The sequence below is a fragment of the Cnephaeus nilssonii genome (genome assembly GCF_951640355.1).
Source record: "Cnephaeus nilssonii genome assembly, chromosome: 8".
Lineage (NCBI taxonomy): Eukaryota > Metazoa > Chordata > Mammalia > Chiroptera > Vespertilionidae > Cnephaeus > Cnephaeus nilssonii.
Genome location: NC_137079.1, coordinates 28,469,653 through 28,489,703, shown reverse-complemented (window position 1 = coordinate 28,489,703; position 20,051 = coordinate 28,469,653). Strand labels below are relative to the sequence as shown.

Below are 20,051 nucleotides of genomic sequence, written 5' to 3'. Positions count from 1 at the left end.
ACCCTGCTAAAGAGTCTGTCACCCATGAGCCTTTTCTCTCCAGAGAGAACTCTGTTCCCTCCGATTTGGGGATGTGGGGATTGCACACGAGTGACAGATGGAGGTGGACGACGCTCCCCGGTGCTAACTAGCGAGCATGGCATACACCCACAGAGGATACCCATGAGCTTAATCAGAGGATACCCATGAGCTGAAATTGAAGACCGGGGAAAATTCTAGAAGACTGCAGCAGCCCTTCTGTTGCCCCTGCAAGTCCGAGCAGGGGCCGTGGACATCACAGCAGGCAAAGGATGTTCCGCAGGAACACGCATGTCAGGACATGGACATGAACACTGTCCCGTGCAGACACTTAGAATTACAAGCAGAAGACTCTTCAATCTGCCGAGCAACACTTCAGCAAAATACGAACAAGTCACCGGGCAGACTTTTCTTTTTAATACGAGAAGCATTTAAAAGCATCTTTGGTTTGTATGCTTAGAAAAAGAACTAGGACTTCACTCTTGAATTCAAAGCCTAGTCTTTCTCTGAACAAGAAAGCAGAGCCGTCTGTCTGAAGGAGGCAGTGTGCAGTCAAACCTCAAATAAGGCCTGCGGACCTCCAGTGGGGACCTTCTCGACTTGGGGTTACTTCACCTTGGCTTCAGAGTTTTGAAATGGAAGATTTAAGTGTTGCCTGGAAACACTTAAAGCTGGGCTGTGTGGAGGCCACGACCCCTCAGGACTGGAGCCCAGGAGAGGGCCAAGCAGAGCCCCGGGATCCCCCGCACTTGGGAGAGGGAAGAGCCTTGGCCTGTACCCTGCACCCCAAAGGTCAGCCCCCACCGGGCCTGGAGCCCCCCACAGCTTGGTTATTGCTCAGAGGCCAGGAAAGCCGCTGCAGGTTCGAGGGAGGGATACCAGAGTACCCCACAAATGAACGCCTCGGAAAACCCTGGCCTAAAAGAAAGTAGATTTTAAATCATGTCAAATCAGCGCATTTCTACGCTGAACCGGCTACTCAGCCTAGGGGTGGTCACCGGGCCCAGGACCAGGGGAAAGCACACCCGGCTGGTGATGCTCTCCCAGGCACCTTCCCCCTGGGGCAGGCGCTGCAGGTGGGCGGGGCTTCCTACAGGCAAAGCAGGCAGAAGAAGGCCCCTGAGGGGATCCTAAAACTGATGCTGGGAACTCACGCTGGGATCTTCCAGGGCATGGGTGGGGAACCTTTTTCCTGCCAAGGGCCATTTGGATATTTATAACATCATTCACGGGCCATACACAACTATCAACTTAAAAGTTAGCCTGCTATATTTGGTCAAACATTTAATTAACTCACCCCAGATGCCTTGGCAGGGCCAGACCAAATGATTTCTCAGGCCTTATACCATCCGAGGGCAGGGCCTTCCCACCCATGTTCTAGGGTGACAAGTACCGACTGCACCCCAAGGCTGTGTCAGGGGAGTCCCCAAGCAGCCGGACTGAAAAGCCGAGTTTGCCCCTTGGGAAAGTAAGTGTCCTTTCAGCCACAACCACCCAACCCCTGGGGTGATTATGACTGATTTCAACTTCCAACATCCTCATGTTAAAACCACCAAGAAGGTTAAAATCCCCCCTATCCATCCCCCTGTTTTTTGGGGTTTTTTTGCTCAGTGCTTAGAGCATTGGCCTGCACACTGAAGAGTCTCGGGTTTGATTCCCAGTCAAGGGCAGATACCTGGGTTGCAGGTTCCATCTCCAGTCCCCAGCCCTGATCAGGGTATGTGCGGGAGGCAACCAATCGATATGTCTCTCTCACATCGATATTTTTCTCTCTCTCCTCCTCCTCCCTCCTTTCCACCCTCTCTGAAAAAGCAATGGAAAAAATATCCTCAGGTGAGGATTAACCAAAAAACAAAGCAAAACAAAACAAAAGCGGACAGAAGAGGTGAGTTCAGACTGCAGCCACCAACCAGGAATCTCGAAACCCTGATTCTTGCTCACCGGATTTCAAGTTTGTCCACATCCTCCTCCTCAAAGTCGAAGTGGGACTTTCGGCTGTAGCTGCAGGGCCTGGTCACCTGGTGGTACAGAGGGAGGGAGAGCGAGTTAGACTGAGCGCCTGCCCTGGACCGTCCAGCTCAGGGGAGGAGGCTATGCGCCCCACTCACCGTGAATGAGCAGAGGCTGGACTGGAGCCCAATTCCTGGGAGTGGGGGTGTGGGGCTACGCAGGGCACGTCACACTAACTTCCATGTATCCTCCCAGCACCCATGAGCATCCAGCCAGTTCCCTCCCTCCTCCAGACAGCCACTCCCCTGCTGACCATCTCCCCCTCCTGACATCCACTCCCTCAGGCCTCCAATCGGCTCCTCCCCAGCTTTCCCACCTGCTGCCCTCACCTTGTTGGCAGCCTGTCCTTGTACCACCCAAGCCCGGCTCCCACCAGCCACAGCCCAGAGGGCCCCGACCTAATCTCCTTTGGCTAAAACTTCTGAAGGCCCCCCAGGGTCCCCACTTGTCTTCCTCACCCAGCATGTGGGATCTTTCTACAACCTGTGCCCCCTGCCCAGCTCACCACCGAGGCCATTCCTCACTCTGCTCCACGCTGGGAAGCCGGCAGGTGTCTCTGAAATGTCACCTCCTCCAGGAAGCCCCCCGTGTCCCCTGCCTGGTATGATCCCCAATGCTATGATGAGGTATCTGGCTTCCAGTGGGATGGCGCAGAGGCTGGCCTGCTTCCTCTCTGCCTTATCCCTGCCTGTCACCTACCATATCTCTCCAGTGAATGAAGGTGACTCTTAGAGAATTTTCAATCATTTCATTTAGATATTTAAGGGTTTTTAGATAAGTCTGGCTTTTATCTTGGAATAAACTGGGCTGGAGACTACCTCCTGTTGAAACTCCTGCAGGAGGCCGCCTGCCAGCCCCTCGCTCCCCGCCTGCCAGCCCCTCGCTCCCCTCCAGGGCCCCCTGGCAGGGCTCGGCCTCGGGCGGGCTGCTCGCCAGCAGAGGTGGAAAGGAGGTGAGGAGAGCCTGACAAGAGGGAGCGTGCGGCTAAGCAGGGCTGAGCCTCTGAGTCAAAGGACATAAACTCCACACAAAAGCATGTCCCAAAGGTCCTCGGTCGGAGGCCGAGAGCGAGGCCCTAACCAGCAGCACTGAGAGCCCAGGGCTAGGCCTTCTCTGGGATCCTGAGGCTTCGGCCCCTACTACTACATTCCATCATCTGGGGCCGTTAAACTCATCTAGTGAGTCGAGACCCACAATTTTAGACGAATACGCCAGAGCAAATACTCAGCGCTCCTCGTGTGAGTGGGAACAACCCAGGAGTGGATGCAGCTGTTGGCGGGAAGTGCGTCACGGTGTGAAGTCTATGCCTCACTGCGCGTTGTAGTAAAATCAAAAGTTGGGAAAGCGCCAGTCTGAGCCAGTGTAGGCAGTCTAGACACAGAAGGCTGCTGCACCTTTAATGCACATTCATATTAAAGACTTTCCTACAGTTTTTGTTCCAGACGTCATCCCTGCCTTTGGAACACAGCATGAGTCCCTTGAGGTGAGGATGACCGCATGGGCTTCCTGGCTGATCTTCAGTCTGTTAAGAACCATTTCTTCACCCAACTATAAAGCCAGACTGCCCACCCTGGACAGAGAGGGGCCCTTCACCTACGCCCTCAGGTTCCCAGCTCCATCGCCCTCCCCAAGGCTACCCCACCAAGGCCGGCCACTGACTTCCATTTAGGAAATGTGTGAGCTTCTAGAGACCAGAGGAGAAGGCCCAGGCCCTCTGCCCATGAGCGCTTGGTTCTAACTCATCTCTCCAACTTCATTTTCCAAAATTCCTTGTTTTTCACCCCAACCTCACTCTGCATTCCAGGTACAGTTTCCTGCACCCTCCTGACCTCCACACCTGTGCATGCCCCCTTCCCAGATTGCTCAAATGTCCCCACTCTGGGAGCCTCGCCCCACGCCCCCGGCAGCACTGCTGGCTGCAACTGCTTTCTGTCTCCCGGGGCCACTAACTTAACCGTCCCTGCAGCAAGTGGGATGACCCCTCCTGCTGGGCAGCAGGATCATGAGGAGGACAAGAGCGAAGGCCACAGTCATCCTCACCTACCATGACCTGGTATAGAGTAAGCATTCAAGAAACCTTTGAAGATGGAAAGAATGCCCGCCTAAGTACATTCCATATGGGCCGTCTTATCACTAAACCAGCCATGTTCACTGTGGTTCCGGTCCGGTCTTCAGCCCTCACACCCTCCAGCTTACTAATCTTGGTGGTTCACATTTGGAGAGGCAGCTGGGGGGGATCTGTGTGTCCAAACACACTTCCTCTTTGCTTCAAAACCCTCACTACTTCTGGTGAAACAAGCCTCCCTTCACTGCTTAGGAGAGATTGGGTGGAACAGGCAAAAAAAAAAAAAAAAAAAAACCCACAAAAAAACAAAAAACAAAAACAAAACAATTAAGAAAACCCAAGTCCTGATAATTTGGAAAGAATGAATTGGTAATTATGCAACTCAAAGCTGAGTCATTCTGGGAGCAGGGGCGGCCTTTCTTTCTAGGGAGCAGAGGCTACAGAGCAGGGGGGGGAGGGGGAATCGCTGGTGGGGGGCCATCACCCAGAGAACTTTCAGAGGAAGCAACTGGCTGAGAGCCTTCAGATCTAGACTTTTTGCCAAAGGATCTCGGGGGCAGGATTTCAACTTAACACCGAAACCACTGAGGTACCGACCTCAAAATAAAACACCTCGTCAAACTGAGGGTTGTTGGTCTTCTTTTTCACTTTCGTCTTCTTTGCTTCCGATCTGTAATCAAGGGAGGAAGGATCAGGATAAAAAATAACACTGGCGATGCCAAATCTCTCAGCCTTGAGACTGAGCTATCAAATGCACAAGTCACTTGCTGCCTCTATTTATCTTATAAATATTTCTGTTTGTCTCCAACCCCAGATGGTATGCAAATCAGGGACCTTTACTGAGCCAAAAATACTCAGCATGAAAAACATCAAGTCTTCCCTTTTTTCACAAAACCATGTGAGGGCAATAAAGGAAACAAAAGGAAGTCAAGATTATACATTCTACCTGCAGCGCATCCTCCCTTCCTCTGACTGAGGGATGCTCACCATCCTTCAGGGGCCTGCGCCCCACCCTGCAGGCCCGGGGGCCGCGGCAGGTGCCGGTGGCAGCTACTTGCCTGTATGGTCCTGCTAGTGTCACAGTGGCATAAGGGTCGCACTGCCCATTCACGATGGGGAGGCCTTGGCACTCGAGGATGCTGTGGAGAGAAGCGGGAGGGGTGGTCAGGAAGCGGGAGGTGAAGGGCCCGCACGCTGCAGCTCAAGCCGCCCTGGGGTCCAAGAGCAGCCGTCTCACAGGTCAAGGCCAAGGGCCCTGAGCCATGGTGGGGGGGTGGCTGCCCACTGCTGGAAGCTCCCATCCACTGATTAGCGAACAGAAAACATCCGGGGTGGCAGAGCGTGTGCGCTGCTTTCAGGGTAGAGGAGCCTCTGCATGGAGAGAGTTTCCAGTGAATTTTCACGAGCACGTCACTGCTTCCTCTCCTAGGAGCCGGTGCTATTCCAGAGCGGTCCACGACGCATGCACTGACCTCTCCATAACCTTACGGAGCCGCACTGTTGTGAAGTCCATGTTAGAAGTGGGGGATTGAGGCCCGGGCTTACAGCTACCGCCTGTGCCTAACCTCCACGCCACACGCGCCTCGTGACCGTGGAAGATGCCCCAGTCTCAAGCTACACTCATGCCTGATCACACCTGTAGGCCCGGGGCCAGCTGTCCTGGCTCATGTCAGGGAGTGAGTCAGACGGGCTCCCTGAGCGTCCTGTCACTAATCCCATCGCATCTTCACGCCCCGGCCTGTTCTGTGGACTGCTCCTCCAGGTGGCAGGTCAGTGTTGAGTGGACGCTGGGTGCTGCTGCTGCCCTGGTTCTGCTGTCGTCTGTAAAGGACACAGCCGCTGGGCCTTGTGCTGATCGGTGGTTAAGAGTCTCTTGCTTCGGGCCGATGGTGGCAATTTTTGGTTGAAGCTTTGTCCGGGAGGGGCCTGCAGCCGCTGTTGATTTGGCCCCACTTCACAGGTGTGGCCTCCTGGAGCCCGTGCGGGGTGTCCCGATGATAACAGGGCTCTCCACTGGGCTGGGGACTCAAATAAGTCCCAGCCCCACAAAGGGAGCCCTCAGCCCACAGCCCTCTGGCTCTGCCCGACCCTGGCTCTTTACCTTGTGGTCACACTGGCTGGGGAGCACCGGGAAGTCCTCCCTCTCCCAAACAGGCCCACAGTGGCCTCGCCCACCTCCAAGCTCTGCCTGGGACACCTCCCTGCCCCATGTCACAGCACACAAAGCTGGGCGCCATGGCTCACCTCGTCTGCTTCCCTTATTAGGGGGTCACAAAGCTAAGCTGTCAGTTGCCCGAGTCCTGAACTGGTCCACTCCTAGGGCGCCCAGCTCTTCAGATGTTTGTGGTAGGAGAGGGGACCCGGTTCCCACTATTCCAGTGTGGCCGGAAGCCAAAGTCCTTATCCTACGTCTGTATGTCAGGTTGGCTACATACAGACGCATGATCAGTTCCCCTCAGCCATCTGAGCGCTCCATCTCCTCTCCTCCCTGCTACCGGGAGGCTGGGAGGCAGCCCCACTCTCTCATTCCTTCCCCCGTCAGCTGCTCTGAGCTGCTCTGTCCCTCCTGGGGTGGCTCCAGGTTCTCCATTTTACCAGAATATTCCTTTCTGGGAGAGAGGTTTGCTTTCTCCACTCCTCCATGGCACTGTGGTCCTCAGAACTGGTGCCACCCTGTCCTGGCCATGGAGTTTTCTGTAAATTTCTTCTCTTCATCTCTGCACCACTTTTCTTCTGGAACTCCTGTTAGTGAAGGTGGGGCCTCATGGCTCAGCCCATGACTTCAATGAGCTCTATCTAATACTAGTGGCCCCATGCATGAAATTCGTGCACATTAAAAGGGGATTAATTAGAGGAAATATTTTAATATCGCTATTTGCCCTTTCTCTATAACAGAAGTGTCAGAGATGAAAGAACATTAGTAAAATGTATATGAAAATCTTCCTCCTGTCAGAGTCTGAGGCGCACTGCAGGACCCAGAGTCAAGTCCCCCCACCTGTGGCGCCTCAAAATTGCGCGAGACCCAGACCCAGTCGGCCCCACCCCCATTGGGCGAGATCCAGACTCGGCCGGCCCCACCCTTGCCAAGCCACGCCGGGTGGGAGGGCGCAGCCTCAGGTCCCTGCTGATTGCTCGTTAAGGCTCGTTACAGGAACTCGGCCTCCGCTGTGGGTGCCGCCATCTTTGTGACGGTGTGATGGCCAATTTGCATATTCCCTCTTTATTAGATAGGATTTTTCAACTCTTTCTCTTTTCACTCTACTTCCTGGGATACATCTGCATTTCTCTCCCAGATTACTGACTTGGTCGTTGGTTATCTTCCTCCCTTCATTAACTCATCATTATAAAAAATCCACTCATCCCTTCATTCATCCCTAAACTAGGATTTGTTCATCCATTAACTAGACATTACACAAATATTTGTTGAGCTCTCATGTTTCGGGCACGTTTCCAGGACTGAGAGCGGAGCTGTGAGAGGACAGAAGCTCGTGTGTGGAGCGTGTGCCCGTGAAGCTCGGATCTGCCCGGCTGACACAGCCACAAACAGTGAAACAGTAAATAGGTAATATGTAGTTACCATGTGCGACAGCAGGGGAGGAAATAAACTACCTATAACGACGGCAAAATTCAGGGTGGTGGTTGACCCCTCAGGTGGCTGGGGGCCTTGGGGGGAACGTGGCCTTCAGGTTGAGGTCTTAAGGGACAGGATTCACCCATCCTAAGTTGGGGGAGAGAGGGGCCCCCAAAGGGCAGCAGCTCTGAGAGGGGAAGCAGAGGTAGGACAGCTTGTTCAAGGGGTGTGAGGGGAGGCCCCCGATCCCTCCTGTGGATATGGTACCCACTGAGCCTGGATGCATTTTTATTACATTCAGTTGTTGATCTAGAAGTTCCAGACCACCCCCATTTGGGATCCTCAGAGACAATGATTTTTCACAGCCAACAAAGCATCTAACAGGACTGGACTCTTTACCCTTATGTCTCAGAGAAGCGCTGCAGGTGCAGGCAGCAGCCACCTGGGGCACATTCAGCCTCCGTGTAGATGGCACTTTCACGCCTTCTTTTAAAGACCAATTTGAGAGATGCTCTATTCTCTGTCTCAGAACAAAGCCTGGCTCCTGATTGCAGTTACCCCAAGACATTTCTGAGAAAAAAGGAAAATCAATACCCTACCATCTGTCATGCAACATGCACAAACTGGAATAAAGAGGGTGTTAGCCTCCATCACACCCTCCTCCCCAGCGTCACTTCGTTAGCGCCCTAACAGCTTTAGCTGGATTGCAGCTCAGCTGCACGATCCTGGGCTGGGGGTGTGATGCTCTCCTGAGCGGCTTGGAGCACATGAAGCCAAAGCTGGCTTCACTTGAAAAGATATATACACACACAAGGTGCATCTGTCCAGGCCTATTCTACACAAAACAAACCTCACAAACGCTTAGGAATGTTACAGGTAAGTAAAGGGAGAAAATACAATATTTACTGCACTGGGCATTATTATGTCCTAGAAAGGGCACTTTGAAACATGCCAAGTGATGAAAACAGTCAACTAATCTGGAATCTCAAGTACCAGAGTACAATATTCTGTGTCTATTTTAACATTTATAGGTTTCTATTGTCAACCTGACCCTTAAAACAGTTATGCCTCACAGCTGAGGGAAGAGTCTGCAGCTGTGAACTCATTTCCATTTTCTTCCTTCCCTCAATGTGGGCATGTCCTGGTGCCCGACTTCCTGCCCCCCCAGAAGAAAACAATCTGCCTGCTGACCGGGCCCGGGTGCAGCATGAGGGCTGCAGACGCCCCAGTTGTGGGTGACCAGTGCCATCCGTGGTCACCAGCAGAGGGCCCCTGCTGCCTGGCCAGCCTCCACTCCTACCCATGGCGTTGGAAGGCTTCCTGTCCCTAGAAGGAGCCACAAATCAAGAGCCTGTCAGCTGTTTTTGCTTTCTGTAATTCCTTAATAATAGAAAATGAGATCTTTATTGGAGTTGACGTTTTGGAAGCCTGAAAGTAGGTAATTTCTCGGTTGGGTGCTCCTGGAGGTGGAGCCCCAGGCAGACTGTGCCGCCTTCTCTGACAATCAGGGTCTCGGAGTCCGGCCACCGAGCAGGGCCCATGGGCCAGGCGGGAGGGGGCGGGGGCTCAGCGAGCATTTGCCCGGTTGTCAATAGAACCTTTGTCTGCAAAGTGACAGAGCTTGCAAGTGGGAAAACACAAGAAACCTCACTCTCGGACTAAGTGGCAGGCACAGGATACCCAAGGAAAGACTATCTACAGGGGCAAGAAGGAAGGACTGCGAGAGCGGGCGAGCAACGCTCAATCTCAGGAGAGCAGAGCCAGGAACGGCACCCGTGTCTTCCTCCCATCTTCCTGCACAGACGAAGGCTGCGTTTCTCCCGGACGCACCACTGTTCTAAAGGAAGAGACTCGGGGTCCAAAAATACATCCACGAACAATCAGTTCATCTTCAGTCCACAGCATGATTTCTGCTCACCCCGGGGGAGACTGCCATGGCCCCAGCACACCTCCAGGTCTCACAGGTCAAACTTAACTCACTCCACAAGTGGCCACAGAACCTCCACGGTGTACACAGCTGCCGGCCGACAGGCTCGCGTCCTCCGGGCTTTTCTCAGGGAGATGAAATGTTACGTGTGATTAATGTAATGCGTTAGCGTGCCTCCCCCTCTAGAAGGCTGAGTATAGTGGCTGGCACTTAGTAGGGGCTCATAAAATAGTTTTGAATGAATGATTAAAATATGTTGTGTTTATCTTTGTTGGAAATAACAAAAGAGTTAGGAGATAGGATCCCTGAGTCCCAGCTTGAAATCTAGTTGGAAAGACAAGCCACTCACACAGGACCAGGTACCGGTCCAAGGATTGGTAAGTGCCCAGTCCTTGTACAGACACTAGGAATATTCAGGACGGCGGGTCACCAAACGGCCTGGGCCTCCATCAGGCATCCAGGCCCGCAGACTGGACGTCAGAGAGTAAAACGAGACAGAAGGGTGAGTTAGGACCAGGAAAAGCTGCAGTGTGGAAGGAGGGTGAGATATCTATGAGCACATCAGAGGGTTCTCCCTCCGCAGCCCACAAGGCTTGGCACTGGCGGCCTAGCCCAGGCGGAAAGCCTTCTGTCACTACTTATTTTGTAAACATTTCCCGTTTCTTAAGGCTTTCCAGGGAGGGAAGGAACTGGTGATGTGCTTCCTGCAGTGCAGCTGGGAAAGCCCTCGGGATATATCCCTTATCAGGGACAGGAAGAAGGAGTGAGGGCACAAGCCTCCAGCCTCCTGGACTGGGGGCTTTTGCAGGAAACGGTAACCTCAGAAAAGAAACTTCAAGCAATCACAGGGCAACCTGCAGTTTGCTCTTCAGGCCAGTGGGGAAGAGTGGGCCCGGCAGCAGAGAGGGGTGAGCTGAACATGGGGAGAGGGAAGGCCTGGAAAGAGAACTCAGCCCCGCCCGAACACCCCAAGGGACCCCACGAGAGGCTGTGAGGGCCAGGTGAGAGGTGAGGGCAGCCCAGGGAGGGCTGTCTGCCTCAGCAGGAATCACCTGCTGGGTGGTAGCCCCCACGTCTTAGTTCTGGAAACAGTGAATGGGACCTCATTTGGAAAAGCATCTTTGCAGACGTTCAAGCGAAGGTTTTTGATATGAGGCGATCATCTGGGATTTAGGGTGGGTGTCAAACCCAAGGCTAAGTGCCCTGATATGAGGGAGATTCACGGACACAGAGCCGTGTGAAGACAGAGGCAGAGATTAAAGTGATGTGGCCACAAGCCCAGGAACGTGTCCAGCCCCAGAAGCTGGGAGAGGAAGGAAGGAACGCTCCCCTAGGGCCTGCGGAGGGACCTCGGCCCAGCCGGATTTTAGACTTCTGGCCTCCAGATCTATGAGAGAATAAATTTCTGTTGTCTTAAGCAACCAAGATTGTGGTACTTTGCTAAGGCAGCCTCAGGAAACGAACACACCAGTGATAGGGAATGACGCATCAGGGAGGCAAAGAACACTTGCCCTGCCACATCTCCGTCACTTCCCAGTGAGTAACGTGGGAATAAGTCACAGGGCTGCTGGGCCGAAGAGAGGATGTGAGGGGATTCTCAGACAAGGAGAGAAGACTATTTATTGGAATAAACTTTCCTTTTTCCAGTTGGCTTCTCTTTAGTGGTTCATCAACCCAACTCTTATTTTTGCCTGAGCCCATAGCACACCACAGATTGGCCCAAGCCCCTGCGAACCTTGAGACCCCAGGCCACAAGGGGGGACCCACATCCTGGGGAAATGCCAGCATAGATGCTTTCACTCTCATTCTACACAAGCAGGATGACGTGCAGAGTGTAGGGAGTGTGTCCAGTGTTACACAGTTAGGGAAGATTCTGGTAACCTTGGATACCAGGATTTTGGGTCCAAAGCCTTTTGTACCTGACTACAGGTGGGTGCCCATTGTGTCCTGTTCCATCCTGATTCAGAACTGTTTGTGGAAAATCTCAGGCATGTAGAACAGACTTAGAAAACCATAAGAAAGAAAGTTACAAAATATAAAAACTACAGAGGTGTTACTGAGAAATTTGTAGCTAAAAACACCCACATTAAAAAAGAAAGATCTCAAATTGATAACCTAAACTTCCACCTTAAGAAACCAGATGAAGAATAAACTATACCCAACAAAGGGCAGAAAAAGGAAATAACCTAGATTAGAGCAGAGATCATGATTAGAGAACAGAAAAACAATAGAGAAAAATCAACAAAACCAGAAATGGGGTCTTTGAAAAGATCAACAAACTTGACAAATCTTTAGCTAAATTGACCAAGAAAAAAAGGAGACTCAAATTGTTAAAATCAGTAATAAAAGAGGGGACATTACTGATGACTTTATAAAAACAAAAGTTTTAAAGAGATTACAGAAAACCTAACTAAATGGAAAGAAATTGTGTTCAGAGGCTGGACAATTCAGTGCAATCCCTATCAAATGCCAGTTGCTATTTTTGCAGAAATTAAAATGCTGATCCTAAAGTTCACATGGAAATAAAAGAAGCTCAGAATAGCCAAAGAATCAGGAAAAGAAGAACCAAGTTGAAGACTCACTGTGTGGTGCTAGCACAGGGATATAGGTCAATGAAATAGAACAGATTCCACACATAAGCTCACACATTTATAGCCAGTGATTTTCAACAAAATGCCAAGATACTTTGATGGGACAGAATGGTCTTTTCGACAATGATGCTGGGACAACTAGATATTCAAATGCAAAATAATGACAACAATAATAATGCTAACCCCTACCTCACACCATATATAAAAATTAACTCCAAATGTATCGAAGACCCAAAGTTAAGAGCTAAAAATATAAAAATCTTAGAAGGAAAACTTAAGTGTAAATTTCTATGACCTTGGGTTAGGAAATGATATCTTAAATAGATACCAAAACCACAGGCAACCAAAGAAAAAGTAAATAAATTGGATTTCATCAAAATTTAAAACTTTTGTATTACAAAGAATACTATCAAGAAAGTGAAGACAACCAACAGAATATATCTGCAAATTTTATATTTGACAAGAGTCTGGTATCTAGAATATATGAAAAACTCTTACAACTTAATAATAAAAATACTAATAACCCAATTAAAAAAAATAAGTAAAGGACTTGCATAGACATTTCTTCAGAGAAAATACATAAATTTTAAAGGCAAACAAAGACAAGAAAGGATGCTCAATATCATCAGTCATTACATTTGAGAAAATGTAAATCAAAACTACTTTACACCCACGAGGATGGCTGCAATAAAAATGTCCGCCAATAATAACAGTGTTAGCAAGGATGTGGAGAAATTAGAGCCCTCACATTCAGCTGGTGGGTGTAAAATAAGGCAGCCACTATGACACACAGTCTGGCAGTTTCTCAAAAAGTTAAACATAGAGTTACAATATGACCCAGAAATTCTACTCTTAGGTATACACCCAAGAGAAATAAAAACATAAAATTGTACAAAAACTCATACAAGAATGTTCTTAGCAGCATTATTCACAATAGCCAAATGTCCACCAATGGGTGATAAAGAAAATGTGGCATATCCACAGAGGAATATTATTCACCCTTTAAAGGAAGGAGGTACTGACGCACACTACAACCTGGATAAACCTTGAAAACGTTATGCTAAGTGACAGAAGCCATCACAAAGGACCACATGTATGGTTCCATTTGTACTAAACGTCCTGAACAGGCAAGTCCTCAGGCAGGAAGTCGGTTAGCGGTGCCAGGGACTGGCGGAGGGGCTGGGTGTGACTGCTCACAGGGATGAGGTTAGACAGTCGTGAGTGGTGATGGTTTTATCACCTTGGGAATGTACTATAATTATGCACTTTAAAATACTGAATTTCATAGTATGTATATTTTTTAGTTTTAAAAAAAGCTACAGGAGGAGGTGAGGTGAGGAAAGAAAAGCCACTGGTCCCTCACAAACTTCTGGTTTCCTTGGTTAGAGAACATGAGCCCCTGTGGGACTCCCCACTCTTTCCCCCTCATCATACCCCTATGGTGGACCCTCTGCCCCAGGACTCTGAACAAAGTGTACTAGTGTGAGTACACAAGTATACTACTGTGTACTAGCATGTGTACTAGCATATGTGTGAGTGTGAATATACTTGTGTGTGATAGTGTATACTAGTATGAGTACATAGGTATGCCAGTGTACTGGCACGTGCATCCGCATGTGTGTGAATGTGAATATATGTGTATGTGTGCTAGTGTGTACTAGCATGTATACATATGCATACCAGTATACACATGCTGGCATGTGTACTAGTGTGTGCTAGTGTGTGTAGTAAGCATACTAGTTGTGTATATTAGTGTGTGCTAGTGCATGTACTAATGGGTGTGACAGGCCCGATTCCCACATGTGAAAGAGGCCCAGGTGCTGCTCAGCATTCCCAGGAAAGTCAGCAAGGAGAGGAAGCCTCATCTTGTTTCCTCTCTGGGGCTCCTTCTTGCTTCACTGGACAGGATGGGCCTATAAAATGGCCCAGGGGGTTGCTGAGCACCTACAATGTGCCAGGCCCTGCCCCAGGTGTCGGGGATACGGCAATGAACAAGGAAATTCATGTTCTAGGGGAAGTGCACAAAATACAGCCACACGCACGCTGTAGTGCTGAGGGTCATGGGGTGGGACACAGAGGCCTGGCTGTGCTCTCTCCAGAAGAGGGCGGCTCCTTGGGGGCATCCTAGTAGAGACCTGAATTAAGGGGGATTTGGAGGAGGGGTGCTCCAGGCAGAGGGTCACAGAAGCAAAGGCCGAGGCAGGGTGGTCGAGTGTCTGAGAACCTGCAGGAGGCCGTGGCTGGAGTAGCGTGGGCAGAGAGGCCCTGACCCACTGACGTTAGTTTTTGTCCCTCCTGTGCACATGGGGAGGGAATCAAACGCCGACCTCAGCGCTCACAAAAACATGTGCAGTTGATCGCTGGGGGACAGAACCCAGAATTTGGTGAGACAGGTGGTGAGCACCCTCCTGACATTCAAACAGACATTTGAGCAGGAAAACTGTCAACAGAGCCACATTGAGACACAGATTTAAAAAAGCACTTTCAGAGCAAACACAGTTCATTTCTTTGCATGAATTGGAACTCAGTTAGAAAACGTGTTGGCCAGGCTCCAGTCCTAACAAGGCATGCTCCAGTTAGCAGTGTCTGCAAGGACCCAGGACAGCCCGTGCGGCCTGAGGCCCACGGTTCCAGATCGGTCTGAGTGGCTGGAGGCCTTTCCTCCCAGAAACTCCGGGATGCACAGAACCTTCCCGACTCCCACCCTTGCATCTTCTCTAAACCAAAGCTCCTTTAAAAAAGCAAAACCAAACAAAGGGGCCATGTGCACAGCACGCTCCTGTTTCAAAACAGAATGCCAAGCCCTCAGCTCTGGGGTTTCCTGTGCCAGCAGTGGGCGTCTGGAAGGAGCTGCACACCCACGCGCGGGCGGCTGCTGCTGCTGACAGACAGTCCTGACTGTAGACACTTGTGTTCCTGGAAACCACAGCCTGACGTGCACCCTGATAAGGTGCAGAGACGGATGGCTGCAGTTCTGGTGCGTCACACGTGGACTCCGCGGGGAGCGGACACTCCCACCCCGCATCTCAGAGTCATGGGGCCAAACGGGGCCACTCTCGGGACAGGGCTCCGGGCCCACATCTGCCCAAACTGGTCCATTCTGTCTCCCCCCCCACCAACTCACACTTTCTGGTTCCATGTGAGGCTTGAGGTGAGCAGCTTTGAGTCCTTTTTGAACAAGGAATAAACCGATAGGTAGATAAATAAATAAGAAAATAGACAACTCTGTCTTCATGGCTACAAATTCTGAGAGCACAGCAAATATTCTTTAAGAATGGAAAGAATGAGAGCGTTAAGGATAACACTCGCTGAACTCTCTCCCATGTATAGGATGGGCCTATAAAATGAGCTGGAACACGCCCAGGGCCCACATGTTTGCTGAGCACCTACAATGTGCCAGGCCCAAGTTTCAGATAATAGGGAGTTCTTGCCTTCTATCCGTCCTATACATGTCTTATACCCTGTCCTCTGCCATGTGCTATATATGTTCCTACACCATGTGCTACACTGTGTCCCTACACCATCTCCTTCACCATGTCCTACACCGTGTCCGCCCACATGTTCTTCAGTGAAGGCCCTGCAGCCAGAACTGAACATCGGATGATGAGTGTGGATTGGGCAGCCAGAACAGGGCCCGCTTGGACAGTAAGCAATGGGGGACACTCCTCACCACCTTCCTCCAGACCCTGCTGGTGGGCCAGAGAGTGGAATCCGCTCCCTCATGTGTAACGCCAGGTGCGACACCAACCTCTTTGCCTAAACGTCGCACACAGTAACGGATAGGTACCTCAAAGACGAGCATTCGCTTTATTGGGTACATTGAAGTAAATACTCTTTAGTGTATTGGAACCTCCACAAATGACGTCACCTGGGGGACTCACCAAGTCGGGGAATTCTGATTCATTTGTTTGAAAAACAACACCCGCCCCACTGCTGGGGGTGAGAGTTAGCATTCCTGGGCAGACCCGCGCCTTACCGCGCGGCCAGCTTGTGGCAGACGACACCCGTGTCGGTGATGACTTCACTCAGCCTCAGCTCCAGGTGGACCTTGCCCTGCAAGGCACAAAGAGAGAGGGTCATGGGAGCAGCCACGCAAGGTGGAGAGGTGCAGAGTGTCAGTTCACAAATGGTGGTTAGGCCTGGCCCCATGTGGCGTCCACCACACTCCCACCGGCCTCGCTCAGATCTCAGGGGCCTGGGTGGGTGTGACTCCCCCCGAGGGTTAAGGTTCCAACCCATCAGGCACACTGGGCTCCCAGATCTGCTGACTGACCGCGAGGGAGACGGGCACCGAAGAGCCCAGACCTCGGCCTGGACATCCATGGCAGCAAACGCCCACTCACTGCCCAGCTGTGGGCAGGGCCTGGTCCTGTCCTTTCAGGCTTTTTTTCTCACCTGCAGGACAGAATGGCCACAGGAAGGGCAGGAGTGATGGTCAGGCAGGATGCCCGGCAGTGAGTCCTGACCATTAGCATCACATCCATGTGAGCACAGGTCTGGGCCCAGCCCTCCTGGCTGACCTCCTTAGACATGAGTACGTCCTCGTGGCCAGTAGGTGAGGAGGGGGCCTCAGCACCATGCCAGCTGTGCCGGGGCTGGACAAAGGCCGAGAGTGACAGCAGCGGTGCTGACAAAGCTCATCTCCCGTGGCCCCCTTTCACTCGGCACCGCCAGGGTTTAGAGCTTTCGAATCATCCCGTAATCTCAGCACAGCCCATGAAGCAGGCACGGCCGTCCTCTGTTAAGATGAGAACACTGAGGCTTACAGCCACCCACAGCCCGCCCTCTAAACAGACCCAGGACACGAGCGTGTGATACAGCGGAGTGAGAACGTATCCACCGCGGTCACACGCTCTGTATCACACGTCTGGTTCCTCACGGCCTTCCCAAATGCACTGGGCGCCAACTCTGTCATGGGCCATGGCCATTCAGACCGACATTTCACTAATTCATTCTAAATGGGCTTCTAAGAAGTGAAAGACGGTGTCTGGGGTGAGAAGGAGCCCGCTGCTGACGCCGGGCTCACCGTCCTGTTTCCTGTTTTTCCCAGAAGAGGCCGGCGAGTCCACAGCAGCAGACCCCGTGGCTGCGCACGTTTCCTCTCAGGGGCACACACTTCCTTACCAAGGTGGCAGACAGCGTCAGCTAATGCGTGTTGTCACCTTTTTGTGGGGATTTGGGAGAGGGTGGTAGGAGGTAAAACAAAACAATACAAACACTGTCCACAACTGAAAGGACTTCCCCCCCAGAAGGTAACGCGTAGATCTGCAGTTCAGAAGTTCACATCTGTTGTTACGCAGGGTCACTGACGGTTCGGCCACACCTCATGCGGTGTGGGCATCGCACCACCTCAGCACAAACAACCCAGCCCCGGACGCCGACGCCCAGAGGGGCTGAGGGCCACACCTCACACCTCAGCGCAGGCAGGAAGTGGGGTTTTTGAGGCGCAGCCTCTGCACAGCTGGTGTCTGGGCTCACAGAGCACTGGGCGCAGATGCCAGTCTGAGCGCCAACCTGCTCGGCTACACACGTCAAGGTGAGTCGGGGGAAGGAAGGAGCCTGGCCTTGCCCTTTCCTTCCTGCAATTCCGTAAACTCTCAGAAATATTCGAGCTGGGTCCCGGTGTGTGGACAGCTGCGGACCCCGATTGTTTGGGAAATCCTTCAAGTAGGATTATCTGACACCAGTCACATTCTCAGAGACGATCTGGATGTGGCTGCTGGGGTTTGCTGGGATGGCTCAGCTGAGCTCTTTTCTGGATATCTACTTTCATAACAGTTCACTAAAATAAGACAGCACAAAGCAGAGCTCAGTGGCTGCTGGGCGTCCCTGGAAGAGTCCGGGGAGGACTCACTTGCGGCTCCGTGGGGGGCCGGCTCAGATGGATGCGTGGGGGAGGACCTCCCTCCGGGTAGAAAAACGCAAGGCATGGGGAAAAGGGAGCCTTCCAGGTTCAAGCGTACGTTTTGGCACCTGTGCAGCACAGACTACAGACAAGGCCATTCCTGCCAGTCGCCTCGATCTGTTTACCCATGAAGGGTCAGGGAAGGAACAGAAGCAACTAATTCTTTTTAATGAAGTCATCTACCAGAGGCCTTTAAAAACACCAATTCCAGAAGGGAGCGAGTCATTCTTTAAATCGTCCTTTCCCCTCATTCTGCGACTAACTGATCTCTTGTTGGCCCCAGTTTTGTGATTCTCTCGGACACATGCCTTTTATTTTATTACTAGAGGCCTGATGCACGAAATTCGTGCAAGAGTAGGCCTTCGCAGCCCCGGCTTTGAGGAAGGTAGTCCACTGCTCGGCCATTTGGTCGATTTGCATATTACGCTTTTATTATTATAGATTTTAAAATTTTGTTTTATTGTTTTCAGAGAGGAAGGGAGAAAGAGAGAGAGATAGAAACAGGCCGCAACCCGGGCATGTGGCCTGATTGGGAATCAAACTGTGCCCTCCAGGTTCATATGTCGACTCTGAACCCCTGAACCACCCAGCCGGGGTTGAACACATGTATTTTACTATGAATTATACAACAGATGGATTCAAGAAAATATACGCCATCCTCTGCCCCTCTAAAGACCGTAAATGTGACATTTCAAAACAAAACTGTGGCTGCAGGAAAAGGTCGCACTTGCACCTTGAAAGGCCAGTTTGAATGTGGGGGAGCGCTGCTTCCATGGTGGTGTGGCCACTTCATGCGTGGGCACTCTGAGAACTAACTACCCTAAGCAAAGTGCTCAGCTCCTCGCCTGGAACTTAGCGAACAACCAATAAACACTGTCCTTCCCCCTTCTCTTCAGAGTTATGATGATAATGCATTTGCCGTTCATAATTCACAAATTCCGAGGAGACTGGCCCAGCGAGGCTCAGTATCCCATCTCATACACGGTAAGGACCAGGCTCAGAAGGACGAGGGACTTGTCCACGGGCATGCAGAGGACATCAGTTATGGAACAGTGAAAATATTCCACACACCTGTACAATGAACACACACACCCATGTTTATTTATAAGATGTGTGCTGATGGAGCAGTTTTGGATATTAATTGTGGTGGTGATTACACAACTTTACCCACGTGATAAACTGCACAGGATACACATGTGCACACATGCGAGCACACACATGTGATAAGCTGCACAGAATATCCACATGCACTTGTGCACACACACGCACACGCACACACTGGCACTCATGCGGACGTGTGGAACTGGTGAGATCTTAGTGAGGGCTGCATCGTGGGAATGTCAGTGTCCTGGCTGTGGTCTCCCACAGGTACACAGCATGTACCACGGGGGAAAAGGGGAAGGAACATGGGCCTCCTCACTATTTTCAGTCTTTAAGTATAAGTAGGAGAGCACACAGTTTGCTAATCATTATTCCTTGTGCACTTCTTTGTGACTTCCTGTGAATCTGTCACCATTTCAAAATGAAAAGGAAAAAAAAAAGGCAAGATAAAAAGAAAAATCACACTTGCCAATAAAATCCAACTTAAATCTGGGTAACAGCCATTTTGATTACGGCGCCACAGGCTGTGTTATTTCAGAATAAAAGTGACGGGGTAAACAGTCAAAATAAAAAGCGGAAATGGTTCCATTTCAGAGCAGCACGTGGCTTCTGGAACCTCCTGTCTAAGGACGAGACTGCCCAGTCACCTGAGCGGCACGGTGGGCCTGCTATTCCGGTTGTCATCCGTCTTCACTGTTGGAACTCTGCTTCCAACTCCGGGCAGTCACTAGTTCTGCAGTAATTACAGTGTTTTCTAATTTACTCGGCACGATGGGGCCCCTGGGTCAGAATTAATTAAGCGTGAAGCACCATTACGATGCTTCCCTTTGGCTCAGCTCCTCAACTTTCCCTCTGGCTGCCTC

At 51.2% G+C, this 20,051-nt stretch overlaps 1 protein-coding gene across 1 annotated transcript in view; it reads right to left on the bottom strand.

The window, feature by feature from the left end:
* RASA3 (RAS p21 protein activator 3) overlaps positions 1 to 20,051 on the bottom strand; it is a 115,923-nt gene that overhangs the window by 22,042 nt on the left and 73,830 nt on the right. Inside the window, exons 5-8 of the mRNA XM_079778739.1 lie at positions 16,159 to 16,235; positions 5,152 to 5,232; positions 4,691 to 4,763; positions 1,960 to 2,036 (exon numbers count right to left, since the gene is read on the bottom strand). Of these exons, the coding sequence (XP_079634865.1) occupies positions 1,960 to 2,036; positions 4,691 to 4,763; positions 5,152 to 5,232; positions 16,159 to 16,235 (308 nt within the window). The remainder of the gene's footprint in view (positions 1 to 1,959; positions 2,037 to 4,690; positions 4,764 to 5,151; positions 5,233 to 16,158; positions 16,236 to 20,051) is intronic.